The sequence below is a fragment of the Cavia porcellus genome, unplaced genomic scaffold (assembly GCF_034190915.1).
Source record: "Cavia porcellus strain 051 isolate PalLab524CR breed Dunkin Hartley unplaced genomic scaffold, mCavPor4.1 scaffold_1, whole genome shotgun sequence".
Lineage (NCBI taxonomy): Eukaryota > Metazoa > Chordata > Mammalia > Rodentia > Caviidae > Cavia > Cavia porcellus.
The window spans coordinates 141,290,034-141,306,161 of NW_026947484.1; the positions used below are offsets into that span (position 1 = coordinate 141,290,034).

The window sequence follows — 16,128 nt, forward strand, 5'->3', positions numbered from 1 at the left end:
TTATTTGATTTTTTTTTTTTTTTTTTTTTTTTTTTTGTCTTTTTCCTTTTTATCGGTACTGGGGATCGAACTCACAACTGCCTGCTTGCAAGGCAGGTGCTTATGCCGCTGAGCTAAATCCCCAGCCCCTGACATTTATACGTCAGGGTACCTTAAAAATTGACTCAAAAAATACCTTAGCTTTCAAAGATGTTCTTTTACCTTCAAAATTGTGAATCATTCCCATGCATACCCATGCCTTTAGTCCCTGTTACTAAGCAGTGGGAATTCAAGACTTAGTTTCAGCATAATTTAATAGAAAGATCATAGAAATGAGAGGACAGAACTGATTGCATTTGGTATTGGCTCAGTCTTTGTTTTCAGAAGTACCTCCTTTAATGTCCTTTTACCCTTGAGGCTCTGAAAAAATAAGCATAGATTCATTTACTTCATGGTTTGAAATTGGGTGAGTTTGTTACATTTCAGTGCCATTGTTTGCCACCAGAGCTGAAAACCAGAGTCACTGTGGATTTCCTGGATCCAATGCTTCCAAAGCATTGTTCTTTTTTTTTTTTTTTTTTTTTTTTAAGAAAAACACTAGTTTTCAGAAATAGAGAAATAGAAGAGAGACTATATAACTAAAGGTAAAACTGTTTTTCTCCTCTGCTTACAAATGTCTGGTCAATTCTGCTGGTAGGAGAGAAATGTATGCAGGATACAAAGTCTTAATCACTATTTAGTTGCTTTAGCATTAGAGCCTATGGGACAGAACAAGAGCATTGCCCTTTCCTTTAACCCTGGTGAAAGCTGAGAAATGAGCTAGCTGCTACTTTACTGAGTTGCTGTTTTGACCTTGGTCCTGTTGTATAGGTGTTCTATGTCTCGTTTTTGTTCCAACTTTTCTTTTTTCTTGTGGGGGTGGCTTTTTTTCCACAGTGTACCCTGGAGATGCGAGATTTTCCTTTGGCAGTAGGAGGCACACACCCAGAGAATGCGGGAGCTGCAAGGGGAAAGGACCCAATTCCACAGCAAAGAAAAACAAAGAGAAAAAAGGCATACAGGTAGCCAGCACTAAGGGACGCACCAAGAAAGCAGTGAGCCACTGCTGCTACTTCCAGCAGCTCCTTCTGCTGCAGCCCGAGAGGAACTCGGTGAGCCGATCCCCACTTGAGACTGCAAGCTCAGGATTTCAATCAATGCATTCCAGTAATCCTAAAGTGAGGAACTCTCCATCAGGAAATACACAGAGGTAAGGGCCAGAGTCTCTCTCTGCCACTCACTGGGGTGTCATAGGTGAACCATATTCAGTGAAGAAATAGTATGTTGAGTTAGAAGCAAATGGGATCCAAATGGGAAAGGAAGAGAAAAAAATAAATAGTAATAGAATAGTATAGGCTAGTAAAACTTGTTAGAGTTTTCTTGTGTTATTCTTTTACCCATCATTCCCTGACCTTTCCCCTGTACCAGCCCCCTCCTTGACAAAGCACAAACAAAAAAAACTTAAAAGACCAGCTAGTAAGGTGATGGTAAACCTTTTAGAGACCAAATGCCCAAACTGCAACCCAAAATCCACTGATTTATCGCCAAGTACCAATGCTGCAATTCAACCTGAACACTGAGGTTCTTGTTTAGAAAAAACAACTTTACATCAACATTTTTTGCACGTGTGCCATAAATTTGCCACCACGGAACTAGTACAACCTGCTAAGCGGGGTGTATGAGAGAACAGGTATAAAGTAGTGAGGAGGCCTAAGATTCTACCTGCCGTGTGAGGACTTTCCTCTGTTCCACCAAAAGAATTTTTCCTCCCCACAAGGGCAATGGTTGGTTGATACTATTGTGGCATAAAGCTGCCTGCTGAGAAACATTTGCATCCTGGAGGGTTTCCTCGACCTGACAGGCTTCTGTAGATTTTCTGCCTGCTGTCTTGATCTGCTCACATTTTCCAATAGGCAAACTAGGCTCTCATTATAGCTGTTCTTTGTCTTTAGCTGGGAGGTGGGTAGTATTTTGATCTGAATGATGCCTGTTTGTTTACCCTGAGCTAGTCTTAGTGTTAGAGTCACTTCTCTGTGTACATAGAAACCATTTTCCTGTATTGACAGAAGCCTTAGAGATGGGTCCCCATGTGACTGTAGGGTTCCTGAGACCTGGCAGGCCACTGCTTGATCCTCTTCTCTGTTGATACCTCTGATATGGGAGCCAGGGTGGAGGGAACAAGCAAGGCTTAAGGGAAATGTGGGATGGTGGTATAGTCCTTAGGGTTCTTTGTGACCCACAGTGGAAACTGCTATTCCCTAATTTGTGCTGGTCAGCTGTATCCGGGTATCTGATCTCCCTTTGTTATTTGTTTCTTTTAGTAGCCCTAAGTCAAAGCAGGAGGTGATGGTCCGTCCCCCTACAGTGATGTCCCCATCTGGAAACCCCCAGCTGGATTCCAAATTCTCCAATCAGGGTAAACAGGGGGGCTCAGCCAGCCAATCCCAGCCATCCCCCTGTGACTCCAAGAGTGGGGGCCATACCCCTAAAGCACTCTCTGGCCCAGGTGGGAGCATGGGGCTGAAGAATGGGGCTGGAAATGGTGCCAAGGGCAAGGGGAGAAGGGAGCGAAGTATTTCCGCCGACTCCTTTGATCAGAGAGATCCTGGGACTCCAAACGATGACTCTGACATTAAAGGTATGTCTATAAGATCTTTGAGAAGTAGGTGTTCCTAAGGGAAGACCGCTGACATTTGGTAAAGGCCAGAGAGGCTAGTATCAGTCAGTGGGGAGAATAGGTATCAGATTTAGGAGTTCTTTTTCTACTTGCCATAGCATGGAACTACCTTGTTGAAGAGTTCCCACTCTTGAAGATGTACATGGTTTGGTAGGATGTCTCATGAGTCTAACCACATTCTTATGTATGTTTCTGGCCTGTGTGCTATCCTGCCTCACTTTCAAGCCATTATCTCTGTCTATGCCAGTGGCCCACACCAGAACAGTTATTTTGGCATCCATTCCTCTTCTCCAGAGCAATCCTCCAAGCCTTTGGTTTTGCGCTTTCTGGTTGCCACTTTGTCAGACTTGTAGACACAGAGGAAGCCTTAATGACCCTGGCACTAGTCCAGATTTGTCACTGCCAGTTTTAGTGTGACAGGAATGAGTGGCTACCAGATGTGGTGGAGATTTGGCAGGCACCAAAATGGAGTGAGCCAGGAAAGGAGTATGGTATGTGTAATTTTCCTCCCTTGTATAAGACCACAGATCTTAAACTATAGGCCAGAAAATGAAGATAGTATTTGGGAAATGGAAGTATGTTTTCCCAACCCAAATTAAAAATGCAAACCTGGTTGATTGTTCTCTTCTTTCCTGCATGCTGCTCTCCTTACTCCTTCCCCAGGTGTGAGAAGGCTTCCTTGGTTTAGAGAGTGCCATGATCAGCAAGACAGACAACAATTGCTTAAAGATTTGAGTGTATCTAGAAAACTGATCATTAAACAATTAGAATAAAATTTGATAAATGCTGAATAAGAGAAGTTAGGGGACCTTGAGATCAGTTAGTGGCATCTAGTCAAGTTCAGAAAGTTGCTAAGAAGGAGAAACAGCTATGTTAATCTGAAAGATATGTAACAGAATTAGGAAGAGGAGGAGTGCTTTATAATGAGGCATTTAAGGAGATGAGTATTTGAAATGTTATGAATAGAAGAAAAGGTTCTCTCTTAGTAAGAAACTTGCTCCTTGAAATCCTCATGGTGGGTTTGTGTTGTGATGTTGTAAATGCTGGCAGAAATGAAAAGGAGTTTTACTCTATGACAATGAGTCTTTTCATTCCTTTAGAATGTAATTCCACGGAACACATAAAGTCCCAGGATTCCCAGCACACACCACATTCGATGACCGCATCAACTACTACAGTTCCCAGGTCTTCCACTCCCTCCCATGGCCAAACTACTGCCCCAGAGCCCACACCTGCTCCGAAGACACCAGCCAAAGTGGTATATGTGTTTTCTACTGAGATGGCCAATAAGTAAGTGGATGGCTGGGTTGGCTTCTATGTGTGGGAACCTAAATTCCCATTGCAGTGGTCTTTTTTTTTTTTTAACTCAGTTGTATTATATCGTGTAAAGTTAATAGAACAAAAAGAGGTAAAATAAAATACAAATCTCTACCCTACTTCCAAGAAGCATCTGCTGATAATACTTGGCTTTTCTTTCAGAAATTTTTGTAATTACACAAGTGTACACATACACCTTTTTTGAATACAGAAAAGCTTGACTGAGTAATACACACTTTTCTTTCTACTGTTGTGTAGGTTACTATTTATCAACTGATTGATAACGGTAGTGGGGATTGAACCCAGGGCCTTCTCACTGAGCCATACATCCCTTCCTATCTTTGAGACTGGGTCTCACTGAGTTGCCCAAGCTGGGCCTGAACTTGTGATCCTTTTGCTTCAGCCTTCCAGAGTATTAGGATTAGAGATTTGCACCATCATGGTCCACTGTTGTTCCTTTTCAGATACCAAAATAATAAACATAGTAAGGTAATTAGAAAATACAACTAAAAAGGAAAAAATCTACGATTCACAGATAACTACTGTGAACACCTTGCTATCTGTGTTTCTGATGGATAGGTGAACCAATGAATTTTTTATTTATTTGTCAAAAAACACCCTGCACATATTTTTTTTTTTCACATCAGATAAAAGGTATATATCAACAACCTTAGACTAGTCCTGTCCCTCGGTATTAAGATTTTGTGTTCACTCTTCTCAGTTTGGGATTTTGAAGTAATATTCTCTATAAAACAAATAACGAAAATGCGTTTTTCTTGATTTCTTCTCATTCAGCATTTCAGACAGCTCTTTATATGTATGTCTCTTTTCCTTCCCTTACAAGTCCAGTCTGGGTTTAAGTGTTTGAGATTACAGTAAATAAAACAAAAATGAGTCCTAGTATGTGTTGTCTCTTCTGTATTTGTAGAGCTGCAGAAGCTGTACTGAAGGGCCAGGTTGAAACGATCGTCTCTTTCCACATTCAGAACATCTCTAACAGCAAGACAGAGAGAAGCACAGCCCCTCTGGTATGTTGTTTTAGTTATGGAATATTGACTAAGTTCTACAGTGACTGCCAATGAGGGTGGGTGGTGAGTTAAATTGTCAGGGGATAGTTAGTCTTGTTGGCATGAGCTGCATTCTGGGCCCTTAACCTGGCCTTATGGGGTCTTAAGCATGTCTCTGTACTAGATTTTTAACCGAGATGCTGGGAGCCTGATGAGTTACTAGAGGAAAAAAGATGCAAAATAAAGAAGAATCTTACAAATTGTTTAGGATTTTCTTTGTGTAACCCATCCCTAGGAAAATCCAAATTCCAAACCCATTGACAGAGCAGGTTTTAATAAACAACTAAAATGGGCACAGTGGCAAACACCTGTAATCCCTGGACTGAGGGTGGCTCAGGTAGGAGGATCACAAATTAGTCTTGTCTGGGTAACTTAGCAAGACCCTACCTCAAAATTAAAAAAAAAAAAGGACTGGGGTTTTAGCTCATGACAGAGCACCCCTGGGCTCAATTTCCAGTGTAAACAGCCCCCTTAAAGTCCCCAAACACCCTTAGAGTTAGTTGAACACAGAAAAAAGCAACAATTAAAACTGTGCTATTGTAGGACATGATAATTCTGCAGTTAGAATCTTAGTGATTGAGATCATTGTTATTTCAAGTGAGAATGATGAAATGCTTCTTAACTGCTATTTCTAAAATTATAATAAATATTAATCTATTTCCTGTTGGGATCTTAAGCACCTACTACAGCTGCATTTGTAAAAGCATGTGGTATTTAGTTTAACACATCTAAGTGGCCAAATTGAAATAACATTTCTTATGTCTAGCATTTTTAGTGCATGCTCCAAATGCTATGGATAGACTGTATTCATAGCATTTGGATAGCCCATCAAGACAGCCCCTGCTTTTAGAACGCCTAAAATCTGACACTGCTGGGTCTTAAAAATAAGAGAAAAGTTAAATAACCTTAAGTGATCAAAGTTATAATTCAAGATAAAATAGATGACACCTTGTATATTTTATGTATCAGAAATCTCCATCTCTGTGGATTAGCAGAGCTTGAGCTTTCCTAGATTTAGAGAAGGGATTTCCTATTCCTCATGCATCTCTACTCAAGGGTAGAGGATGGATATCTTGTATGTGAAATGCTTCTTGTCCTGGAGTGCATGAGTACATTGCAACTCAGTCCAGTAGTCTGTTGATGTATTGAGAGTACTTAATACAGTTGTCACCTCCACTTTTTCTGGTACTAAAATGAAATCAGAATAACAGTTAAAGAGGGAATTCATGATAATCCATTTCTCCAAACCTAAAAGGAAAGACAAATGGGGCTAAATGATTTCTTCTGTTATAGTTGCTTAGTGAAATCAGTACTCAACTGCAATAAACAAATCCTGATCAACAAAATCAAGGGTAAAATGGTTTTAGAAAGAAAATTAAGGTGACCACTAAATGAACTGCAGGTGCGGAAGGCACTTTTGATCAAACAAATTTAGCAAATCTTACCTTCACAAATCTGCAGACAAGTATGCATTGTATTGTTACCTCGAAGTGAAATATATTTCCCCCCACAAAACGCAAACGGTCCAAGCTATGATTTTGTGTATATGAAACCAAACTCTTCATGGGCATAGGTAAACATAATGACTTGTGTACAGATTCATATACAGGTAAATAGGATGGTGAGGGCAAGCCTTAGGAGTTTGGGAAAACAGTTACATTAAGAGAATAAGAAAAGGAAATGTATCAGGCAGCTCACTAGAGGCAAGTGAAAGATTGCTGAGACAGTTTGTAAACTAGGCCTTTCTGTACCCTAAAGTCTCAACTTTACTAAAATTGAGACTTAGAACATGTACATCATCCTCCAAATAGTCATGGTGTCCACATCACCTGTTGTAGGTGAGTGTGCATATATCCAGGACTTAACATAGCAGTGGTATTTAATAAATAATAATAAGGCAATCATCCAACTTGTTGAAAAGGGTAGCCTGATGTCTATTGGAAAGAATAGATCAAGAGACACCATGAGCAAGGTAGCCTCAGATTTCTTCCCAGATGCTTCCTGCTTGCAGATTATCTTACTGCAATTAGTGTACAAATTCTTATCAAATACAGAATCAGTGATCACAAACTGAAAACAGAAACTAGAGAAGTCAAGCCCCCTGGAAACTCAAGGAAGACAGTTCGTTAGTAGTCATCTTGCTAGAGGAAATGTTAAAGTGAAGCAGCCTTCCCTGCTGCCTGTGGCTGGTACTGTAAAGCTGCAAGTGACTTACACTTTCCCTTTCAGTTAGAAACATCAGACCTTCTGACTGACAATGAGAAGTCTGCATACCCAGTTGTACTTCAGAGAAAAGAAAAAGGTGTTGAACATAGCCTCCCACATACCAAGAAAGTAATCTTTGACTGAATCAAAAATACATAGTAGACATGTGATATCAAACCTGTTCCTCGAAATAGATACTCAAATGTATTCACTTTGGCAGAGTGGCTTTCACCTGGTATGCTTATAAAGTTATTGAAACCTCATCTTCAGCATAGGAGAAAGGATGCTATTTGACAGTAAGGTTTGAAAAATAAAAAGATCTCCAAGGCCAAAGAAGGCTTGTATACCATCACTTTGGAAAGCAGGTATCAATGTAGATTTAAGTGACTGAAACAAGTCCTTATAACATACTTTGTTCTTTTAATTGACCTTCTGGTCAGTTTACCAATGATTTAAAAATCTTGTTTATCTTTAGAACACACAAGTATCTACTCTTCGGAATGATATAAAACCTCTTCCACAACAACCCCCAGCTCCAGCCAACCAGGACCAGAATTCTGTTCAGAACACCAGACTGCAGCCAACTCCACCCATTCCAGCACCAGCACCCAAGCCTGCAGCACCTCCACGCCCCTTAGACCGGGACAGTCCTGGGGTAGAAAATAAATTGATTCCTTCAGTGGGAAGTCCTGCCAATTCTACTCCACTGCCCCCAGATGGTACTGGGCCAAACTCGACACCCAACAATCGAGCAGTAACCCCTGTCTCCCAGGGGAGCAGTAGCTCTTCAGCAGATCCCAAAGCCCCCCCACCTCCACCAGTGTCCAGTGGTGAGCCCGCCACACTGGGAGAGAATCCTGATGGCCTGTCTCAGGAGCAGCTGGAGCACCGGGAGCGTTCCTTACAAACTCTCAGAGATATCCAGCGAATGCTTTTCCCTGATGAGAAAGAATTCACAGGAGGACAAAGTGGAGGACCTCAGCAGAATACTGGGGTATTAGATGGACCTCAGAAAAAACCAGAAGGGCCAATACAGGCCATGATGGCTCAATCCCAAAGCCTAGGTAAGGGACCTGGGCCCCGAACAGATGTGGGAGCTCCATTTGGCCCTCAAGGACATAGAGATGTACCCTTTTCTCCAGATGAAATGGTTCCGCCTTCTATGAACACCCAGTCTGGGCCCATAGGACCCGACCACCTGGACCATATGACTCCTGAGCAAATAGCGTGGCTGAAATTGCAGCAGGAGTTCTATGAAGAGAAGAGGAGGAAGCAGGAACAAGTGGTTGTCCAGCAATGCTCCTTGCAGGATATGATGGTCCATCAGCATGGGCCACGGGGAGTGGTCCGAGGGCCTCCGCCTCCATACCAGATAACCCCTGGTGAAGGCTGGGTCCCTGGAGGTACAGAGCCATTTTCTGATGGCATCAACATTTCACATTCTCTGCCCCCAAGAGGCATGGCTCCTCACCCCAACATGCCAGGGAGCCAAATGCGCCTCCCTGGATTTGCAGGAATGATAAACTCTGAAATAGAGGGGCCAAATGTCCCCAACCCAGCATCTAGACCAGGTCTTTCTGGAATCAATTGGCCAGATGATGTGCCAAAAATCCCAGATGGCCGAAACTTCCCTCCTGGCCAGGGTGTATTCAGTGGTCCTGGCCGAGGGGAACGCTTTCCGAATCCCCAAGGATTGTCTGAAGAAATGTTTCAACAGCAGCTGGCAGAAAAACAGTTGGGTCTTCCCCCAGGGATGAGTATGGAAGGCATCAGGCCCAGCATGGAGATGAATAGGATGATCCCAGGTTCCCAGCGCCATATGGAGCCTGGAAATAATCCCATTTTTCCTCGAATACCAGTTGAGGGTCCTCTGAGTCCTTCAAGAGGGGACTTTCCTAAAGGAATGCCTCCACAGATCGGCCCTGGTCGGGACCTGGAGTTTGGGATGGTTTCTAGTGGGATGAAGGCAGATGTCAGTCTAAATGTCAACATGGCATCCAACTCTCAGATGATACCTCAGAAGATGAGAGAGGCTGGGGCGGGTCCTGAGGAGATGATGAAATTACGCCCAAGTGGCTCAGACATGTTGCCTGCCCAGCAGAAGATGGTGCCACTACCATTTGGTGAGCACCCTCAGCAGGAGTATGGTATGGGCCCCAGGCCATTCCTTCCCATGTCTCAGGGTCCAGGCAGCAACAGTGGCTTACGGAATCTCAGAGAACCAATTGGGCCCGACCAAAGGACTAACAGCCGACTCAGTCATATGCCACCACTACCTCTCAACCCTTCTAGTAACCCCACTACCCTCAACACAGCTCCTCCAGTTCAGCGTGGCCTGGGACGAAAGCCCTTGGATATATCTGTGGCAGGCAGCCAGGTGCATTCCCCGGGCATTAACCCTCTGAAGTCTCCCACGATGCATCAAGTCCAGTCCCCAATGTTGGGCTCACCCTCGGGCAACCTCAAGTCCCCCCAGACTCCATCACAGCTGGCAGGCATGCTGGCAGGCCCAGCTGCTGCTGCTTCCATTAAGTCCCCCCCAGTCTTGGGGTCTGCTGCTGCTTCACCTGTTCACCTCAAGTCTCCATCACTTCCTGCTCCGTCACCTGGATGGACCTCTTCTCCCAAACCTCCCCTTCAGAGTCCTGGGATCCCTCCAAACCATAAAGCGCCCCTCACAATGGCTTCCCCAGCCATGCTGGGAAGTGTAGAGTCAGGTCAGTATGCTTACATCCTCACAGTTCACTTGCAGCTATAAATTATCAGAGCCTGATTTAGTTACTTTAAGAAAATTGGTGTGTTAACTTGGTTATGCAATCAGGGGTAGCAGTCTTTGTCCAAATTTATGGCAAGGTATATAATAATACTTTTGTAGGGTTATGTAGGTGTCCAATCCTGGCAAACAATACATATGTTAGATGGGACTGTTGAAAGAAGGGAAGATGAGAAATATATGTCAGTTCCTAGACTACATTTATATAGTGAACATAAACTGGTAAAATAAAATGTTTAAATAGTGGAGAAACACAGCTTCCTTAAATACTGGACCCACCCAGGAAGGCTACCATCAGGTGAGGAACTTCTGAGTATAATGCTAAGCAAAGACAGGAGAGGGTTCTTTAAAAGAGTTGCAGGGTTCTTGTCCATGTAAACAGTTACCAGAATGTTGTCTTTGACAGACTGATGTTCTCACATATCAACTACAATTTATAGGTATTTTCTTCCTAGGAGAGACTCTCACTGCTGGTGGTTTTGTGAATGGGACCAGAGGTGGTCAGTGGAAGTAGCACTGGGGTATAAATACTGGGTTGGTTCGTCTCCATTTGAGAAATACTAGAATCAGAATAAGACAGAAGATTTATCCCACCAAGCTAAAGTGTCTCTCGCTCTGTGGGATAGCAATTCACTGAAGCAATAGAGTGGAATAGCCAGCCCCCTTAGACCTTTTTAGCTCAAACATCTTGGTTGGAGGAATTAATCAAGAGAGTATGTGGGTGATGTGGCTAGTACCTGGGGTTGGAACACTAGTCTGGCTAATGGCATTCTAATACCCGAGCCAATTCTGGACTCTGATTGTGATTGGTCTGTTAATCTTGCTTTCCTCAACCTTGAACTAGTATTTCTAATGCACTCCAGGCATGTTTGTCTTCACATCTGCTGATCAGTCACCTCTGTATCACACTGCCATCTCTCTCTGCACACACACAGAACTTGACTAGAAGATTGATGATTGTGTTCTGGGTCTAATAACACTGTCCTGTTCATCTGTCTCATTCTGGGCTTGCTAGTTCATAATCATAGATCCTGATAGCCTTCAAAAGGAATCTAATTTTCTGCCCGTTTTTGTTTAATTTTGCTTTGTTCTCTTAGGTGGCCCCCCACCTCCTACAGCCAGCCAGCCTGCCTCTGTGAATATCCCTGGAAGTCTTCCTTCTAGTACACCTTACACAATGCCTCCAGAGCCAACTCTTTCCCAGAACCCACTCTCGATTATGATGTCTCGAATGTCCAAGTTTGCAATGCCCAGTTCTACCCCATTATACCATGATGCCATCAAGACTGTGGCCAGCTCCGATGACGACTCCCCTCCAGCTCGTTCTCCCAACTTGCCATCAATGAATAATATGCCAGGTAATAAATAAGAAAAATGGGCTGTGGAGCTGGTGCTGGACAAAAGAGAAATTGCATGAAGTGTTTTCTCAATAGCTGTAAATAGGTGGAAGTTAAACAAGTTAAAAAATGTATCATCTAAATTAGTTTCAGGTAGAGTTAAAGTGCCTGACTAGAGAAAGATAATACTGCATTAACTTGATTCTGTATTTTTGGTGAGAATGCCAGGTTCCTTGTAGTTCTGTTGCTTCTACCTGGATTGTTGGTTTTGGTTTTAGTTGTTTTTTGTTTTGTTTTGTTTTTCTTTGTGGTTCTCTTGTAGCAGTAATAAGCCAGGTTTGTTTGTTTGTTTTGTTGGTTTTTTTAACATGCTGATTGGAATCTCTTTAGTTTTTAAGTATTTTCCTGGAAAGGCCATCTCAAACCATATGCCAGCTGCAGAATTTCAGACAATGGAAAATCCCTGTTTCCTAGAGGAGCACGTTGTTTAGGGGTGGAGAGAGCAAATTTTTCCTTTTCCTGTTTGCATTCCTATACCCACCCGCACCCCAACCCCAACTTCACCAACAGGAAATGATCTGGAAGGGTGAAGGTGATCCACAAAATGACTGTGGGTTTCAACCATAGGTGTCTGGTTCCAGTTGGTATTCTGATGGTTAGGAATGCTGTTTATTCATCAGCAGCCCAAATTAACCAGGTTAGGACATGTTCCCTGAGTGGCACAAACACCATTCCTCCTGCAGTTGGTGTAATTTCTTAGAGAAACCAAATAGTTAAATGTCTAGAGACTTATTGCAGAAACTGTGCATTTCTTTTTTTATTAAAAGATACAGTTTTTTAGCACTTTATGTAATCTATAAAGTTTTAAATGCTCTATTTATGAGGCAGTATAAAATAATGTCAGTGGGGGAAAAAAGACCTATTTGGTTTGTCTTTTTATTTTTTTTAAATTGGCCCCATAGAATGATTTATCATTTCTTCAGAAAAGGGTTATACTTAAATCCTTAAGGCACATTGCTTTTTTCTGTTTTGAATATTATTTGCTTATTAGAACTTTTCATATAGAATTTCTCCCTTGCTATCTTTACAATCATATCATAGTTTTTCAGAATCTATTCCCTTGTAGAGGTGTTGGTTTGTGTGCCTCCAAGTATGTTATAATCTTACTGATGGTAGAGATTCTGTGTTGTATATTTTCCAGGGTAAGACTACTTACAATAGGTGCTCAATGATTTTTCGTTAAATTGCTTTATTACAGTTTTTTTTTTCCTCAGTTGCTTTTGGTTGAGTTGATTCCTTTGATATCTTTATTTTTCTAGGAATGGGCATTAATACACAGAATCCTCGAATTTCAGGTCCAAACCCCGTGGTTCCGATGCCGACCCTCAGCCCAATGGGAATGACCCAGCCACTTTCTCACTCCAATCAGATGCCCTCTCCAAATGCCATGGGACCCAACATACCACCTCATGGAGTCCCAATGGGGCCTGGCTTGATGTCACACAATCCTATCATGGGGCACGGGTCCCAGGAGCCTCCGATGGTACCTCAAGGACGAATGGGTTTTCCCCAGGGCTTCCCACCAGTGCAGTCTCCTCCACAGCAGGTTCCATTCCCTCACAATGGTCCCAGTGGTGGACAAGGCAACTTCCCAGGAGGGATGGGCTTCCCAGGAGAAGGCCCCCTTGGCCGTCCCAGCAACCTGCCCCAAAGTTCAGCAGATGCAGCACTTTGTAAGCCTGGAGGCCCAGGGGGTCCTGACTCCTTCACTGTCCTAGGGAACAGCATGCCTTCAGTGTTTACAGACCCAGATCTACAAGAGGTCATCCGACCTGGAGCCACCGGAATACCTGAGTTTGATTTGTCCCGCATTATTCCATCTGAGAAGCCTAGCCAGACACTGCAATATTTCCCTCGAGGAGAAGTTCCAGGCCGTAAACAGCCCCAGGGTCCTGGACCTGGATTTTCGCACATGCAGGGGATGATGAGTGATCAAGCCCCCCGAATGGGACTAGCATTACCTGGCATGGGAGGTCCAGGGCCAGTAGGAACTCCAGACATCCCTCTTGGTACAGCTCCATCCATGCCAGGCCATAACCCAATGAGACCACCAGCCTTTCTCCAGCAAGGCATGATAGGACCTCACCATCGGATGATGTCACCAGCACAATCTACAATGCCTGGCCAGCCCACCCTGATGAGCAATCCAGCTGCTGCCGTGAGCATGATTCCTGGCAAAGATAGGGGGCCTGCAGGGCTCTACACCCACCCTGGGCCTGTGGGCTCTCCAGGCATGATGATGTCCATGCAGGGCATGATGGGACCCCAACAGAACATCATGATCCCCCCACAGATGAGGCCCCGGGGCATGGCTGCTGATGTGGGCATGGGTGGATTTAGCCAAGGACCTGGCAACCCAGGAAACATGATGTTTTAAGCTGCTAAGATTGGATGTGCCGATCCTTGTCAAGATGAGATTCCAGGTCCTGAGAGCTGCTTTGAAGGGAGTTCCAGGCATACTTACTATTGGTCATGCAATAGGAGAGAACAGAGACCTGAGGGCTGCTTTGGGGGAGGGGGGAACTTGAGAATGTATGGATTTACCTAAAAACAAATTATTCATTTAATCAACAGGTGTGTTTTTTTTAAGATTTATTTTTTAAAAATTATTTTTGTGGACTTGGGTATCCCATGATGGCACCTACTTTTGGAAATCTGTAGCTGTGCTTTGAGAATTGCCATCGGTCATGTGTTGCACCGTTCTCTGTATGTTTACGTCCTTTGGACTGACTTCTCCCAGGATTCTTTTTCTGTTTTTGTTTTTTGATTTGGGCTTTTTTATGTGTACTGTACTATATTGTAAAAGGGATTTTAGCAGAGACTTTAGTCTTTGGGACAAGAGGAGAACAGGAATGCTGGGCTGTTTACTTTAGGTGGAGAATCCATCTTCAGACCTTTGGACTATTTTCTTTCAACTCCAGTGTATAGAAAAACCAAACTACGACCTCAGAGCAGAGTATTAATGAAAAGCACAAAAAAAAAAAAAAACAAAAAAAAAAAAGAAAGAAAGAAAAAAAAGGAACTAAGTTCAGCGAGGGGTGTGGGAGGGGGGAAATTTTTCTTTTTAAAAATAATGAAGCTTAGGACATTTGTTTTTCATTTCAAGTGCTCTTCAGCACTGTCTCTCCCAATATAACAATCGTCATATTTTTCATTTTCCTCCACCTTCCCTCTCTCCTTTATTAAGTGTCTTTGTCCCTTGTGTTCCCCACTGGCAACCTTCTGCTTCCTCTCCTCTACCCTTTGGCAGCTGCAATACCTGTTGTCCTTTTGGGAAAGTAACTCAAGTGAAGCCTCACCTTTCATGCTGAGCATCTTCCTGGCCTGGCAGGAAAGGCTCTGTCCTGGGGATGCCCTCTGGTCCTTTCCCCTTAGCTTTTCTCTTTCCCAGTATACTCTTTCCTGCCCAACTTGTTTTCTGTTCTCCTTTTATTAGAAAGTACCAAGTGAATTTTATTAATGTGGGAGTGGAACAGATGCTAAAAGCTACCCAGGATTTTGTTTTTGTTTTAAATTTTGTGGTTCCCTTTCCTCCTCCCATGCGTAAAACGTTCTGTGTAACCTCCATTAAATTTGGTACAAAACCACTCGCCAGAGCTGTGGTGTCAGAAAAATAAAATATATTGTTTCTTACAAAATTGAACTGCCTTTTTTTGTTGTTGTTCACTTGAATTCCTGTTTGCTTAGTATTGGGCACATTGGTTGTTTGTGATCCAGAAACAAACTTTGTATTGGCTTTCATGTGTAGCATGACAGGAAGATGTCTAAAAGGCCTTCTCAGATAAAGCCTATTCCTTGCTGTGAGGAGTGCTCGTGCAGGTTTATCCTTTCTCAGTCCCTAAGCCTCGGTTATAAGCAATAGAGTCTTTACCACAGCTGACCTTTACCTCTGGGGCAGTTAATGGTGTATGTTAGGAATTTTTTGTGAGAGTTAATTTAAAGGTATGAAGCAATGTAAAAGGCCAGTGGTGTATTTTTAGCCATTTAAATAAGCTATGTGATGTCCCTGCTTCTTGCTAACCTGCTTCTTGCTAAGATGAAATACTACTATACCTGCAGTCACTGGGTTTCTGTAGTCCCTTCTGTGCCTCCTACTGCCTGTCACATCTACCAGCACCACTGAAGTCTATGCACCATTCACTTCCTACCACACTAACCTTCAACACATCACTGTGTATCCTACAAGGTACGTATCTAAGGGGCTTGCTGTTATGTTTCTGTGTGGTTAATTTTGTTCTGGTATGTGTATTGCTTTGAGTTGTTGTCAGTGTTTTTAGCTCACTGAGTGGGTGTCTGTGCACATGTTTGCTCTTAAATGAGAGAATTTTAAGCAAGGAGCAGCAGGTGCAGAGTCATCTGCAGACAAACTTGTATAAATTGCGCTCTGCTGGTGTTTCACAGTCTTGAGTTTTACCTGTGAATGTTGCAGTCTCTCACAGAATGTTTTTGAAAGCTGTTTTCTCTTCCCACCTTCAGCAGCTGTCCTGTCTTTAGTAACACAAGAGCCACAGATAACAAAAGTAGAGATGAATATTTGAGTACAACTGTCATCCCCTCTGTGTTACCTTGCTGATTTGAAGTAGGCGCTAAGCATCTTGGAGTTCACAAATTTAAGTTTTCTTAATTAGATTTCTATTGGGTAGTAAAATTATGTTGTAGAGAAACTAGGACAGT

At 43.0% G+C, this 16,128-nt stretch overlaps 2 protein-coding genes across 2 annotated transcripts; both read left to right on the plus strand.

Moving 5' to 3' along the window:
• Positions 1-927: 927 nt before the first annotated feature.
• Positions 928-1,134, plus strand: LOC134470347 (uncharacterized). Its single transcript, XM_063256775.1, is given in 1 exon segment — positions 928-1,134. A coding segment is annotated over 1 exon segment (207 nt).
• Positions 1,037-15,092, plus strand: Bcl9 (BCL9 transcription coactivator). Its single transcript, XM_023561230.2, has 7 exons — positions 1,037-1,228; positions 2,340-2,656; positions 3,796-3,985; positions 4,941-5,040; positions 7,760-10,001; positions 11,155-11,415; positions 12,714-15,092. Exons 1-7 carry the CDS (start codon positions 1,176-1,178, stop codon positions 13,829-13,831), a joined length of 4,281 nt encoding a protein of 1,426 aa, XP_023416998.1. The 5' UTR covers positions 1,037-1,175; the 3' UTR covers positions 13,832-15,092.
• The last annotated feature ends 1,036 nt before the right edge of the window (positions 15,093-16,128 follow it).

Bases quoted from the DNA above. Each gene is read 5' to 3' on its own strand.
- Bcl9 (XM_023561230.2), top strand. From the start codon at position 1,176: ATGCATTCCAGTAATCCTAAAGTGAGGAACTCTCCATCAGGAAATACA. The intron at 1,229-2,339 runs GTAAGGGCCAGA...TGTTTCTTTTAG, and splicing joins CCATCAGGAAATACACAGAG to TAGCCCTAAGTCAAAGCAGG. The intron at 11,416-12,713 runs GTAATAAATAAG...TTATTTTTCTAG, and splicing joins ATCAATGAATAATATGCCAG to GAATGGGCATTAATACACAG.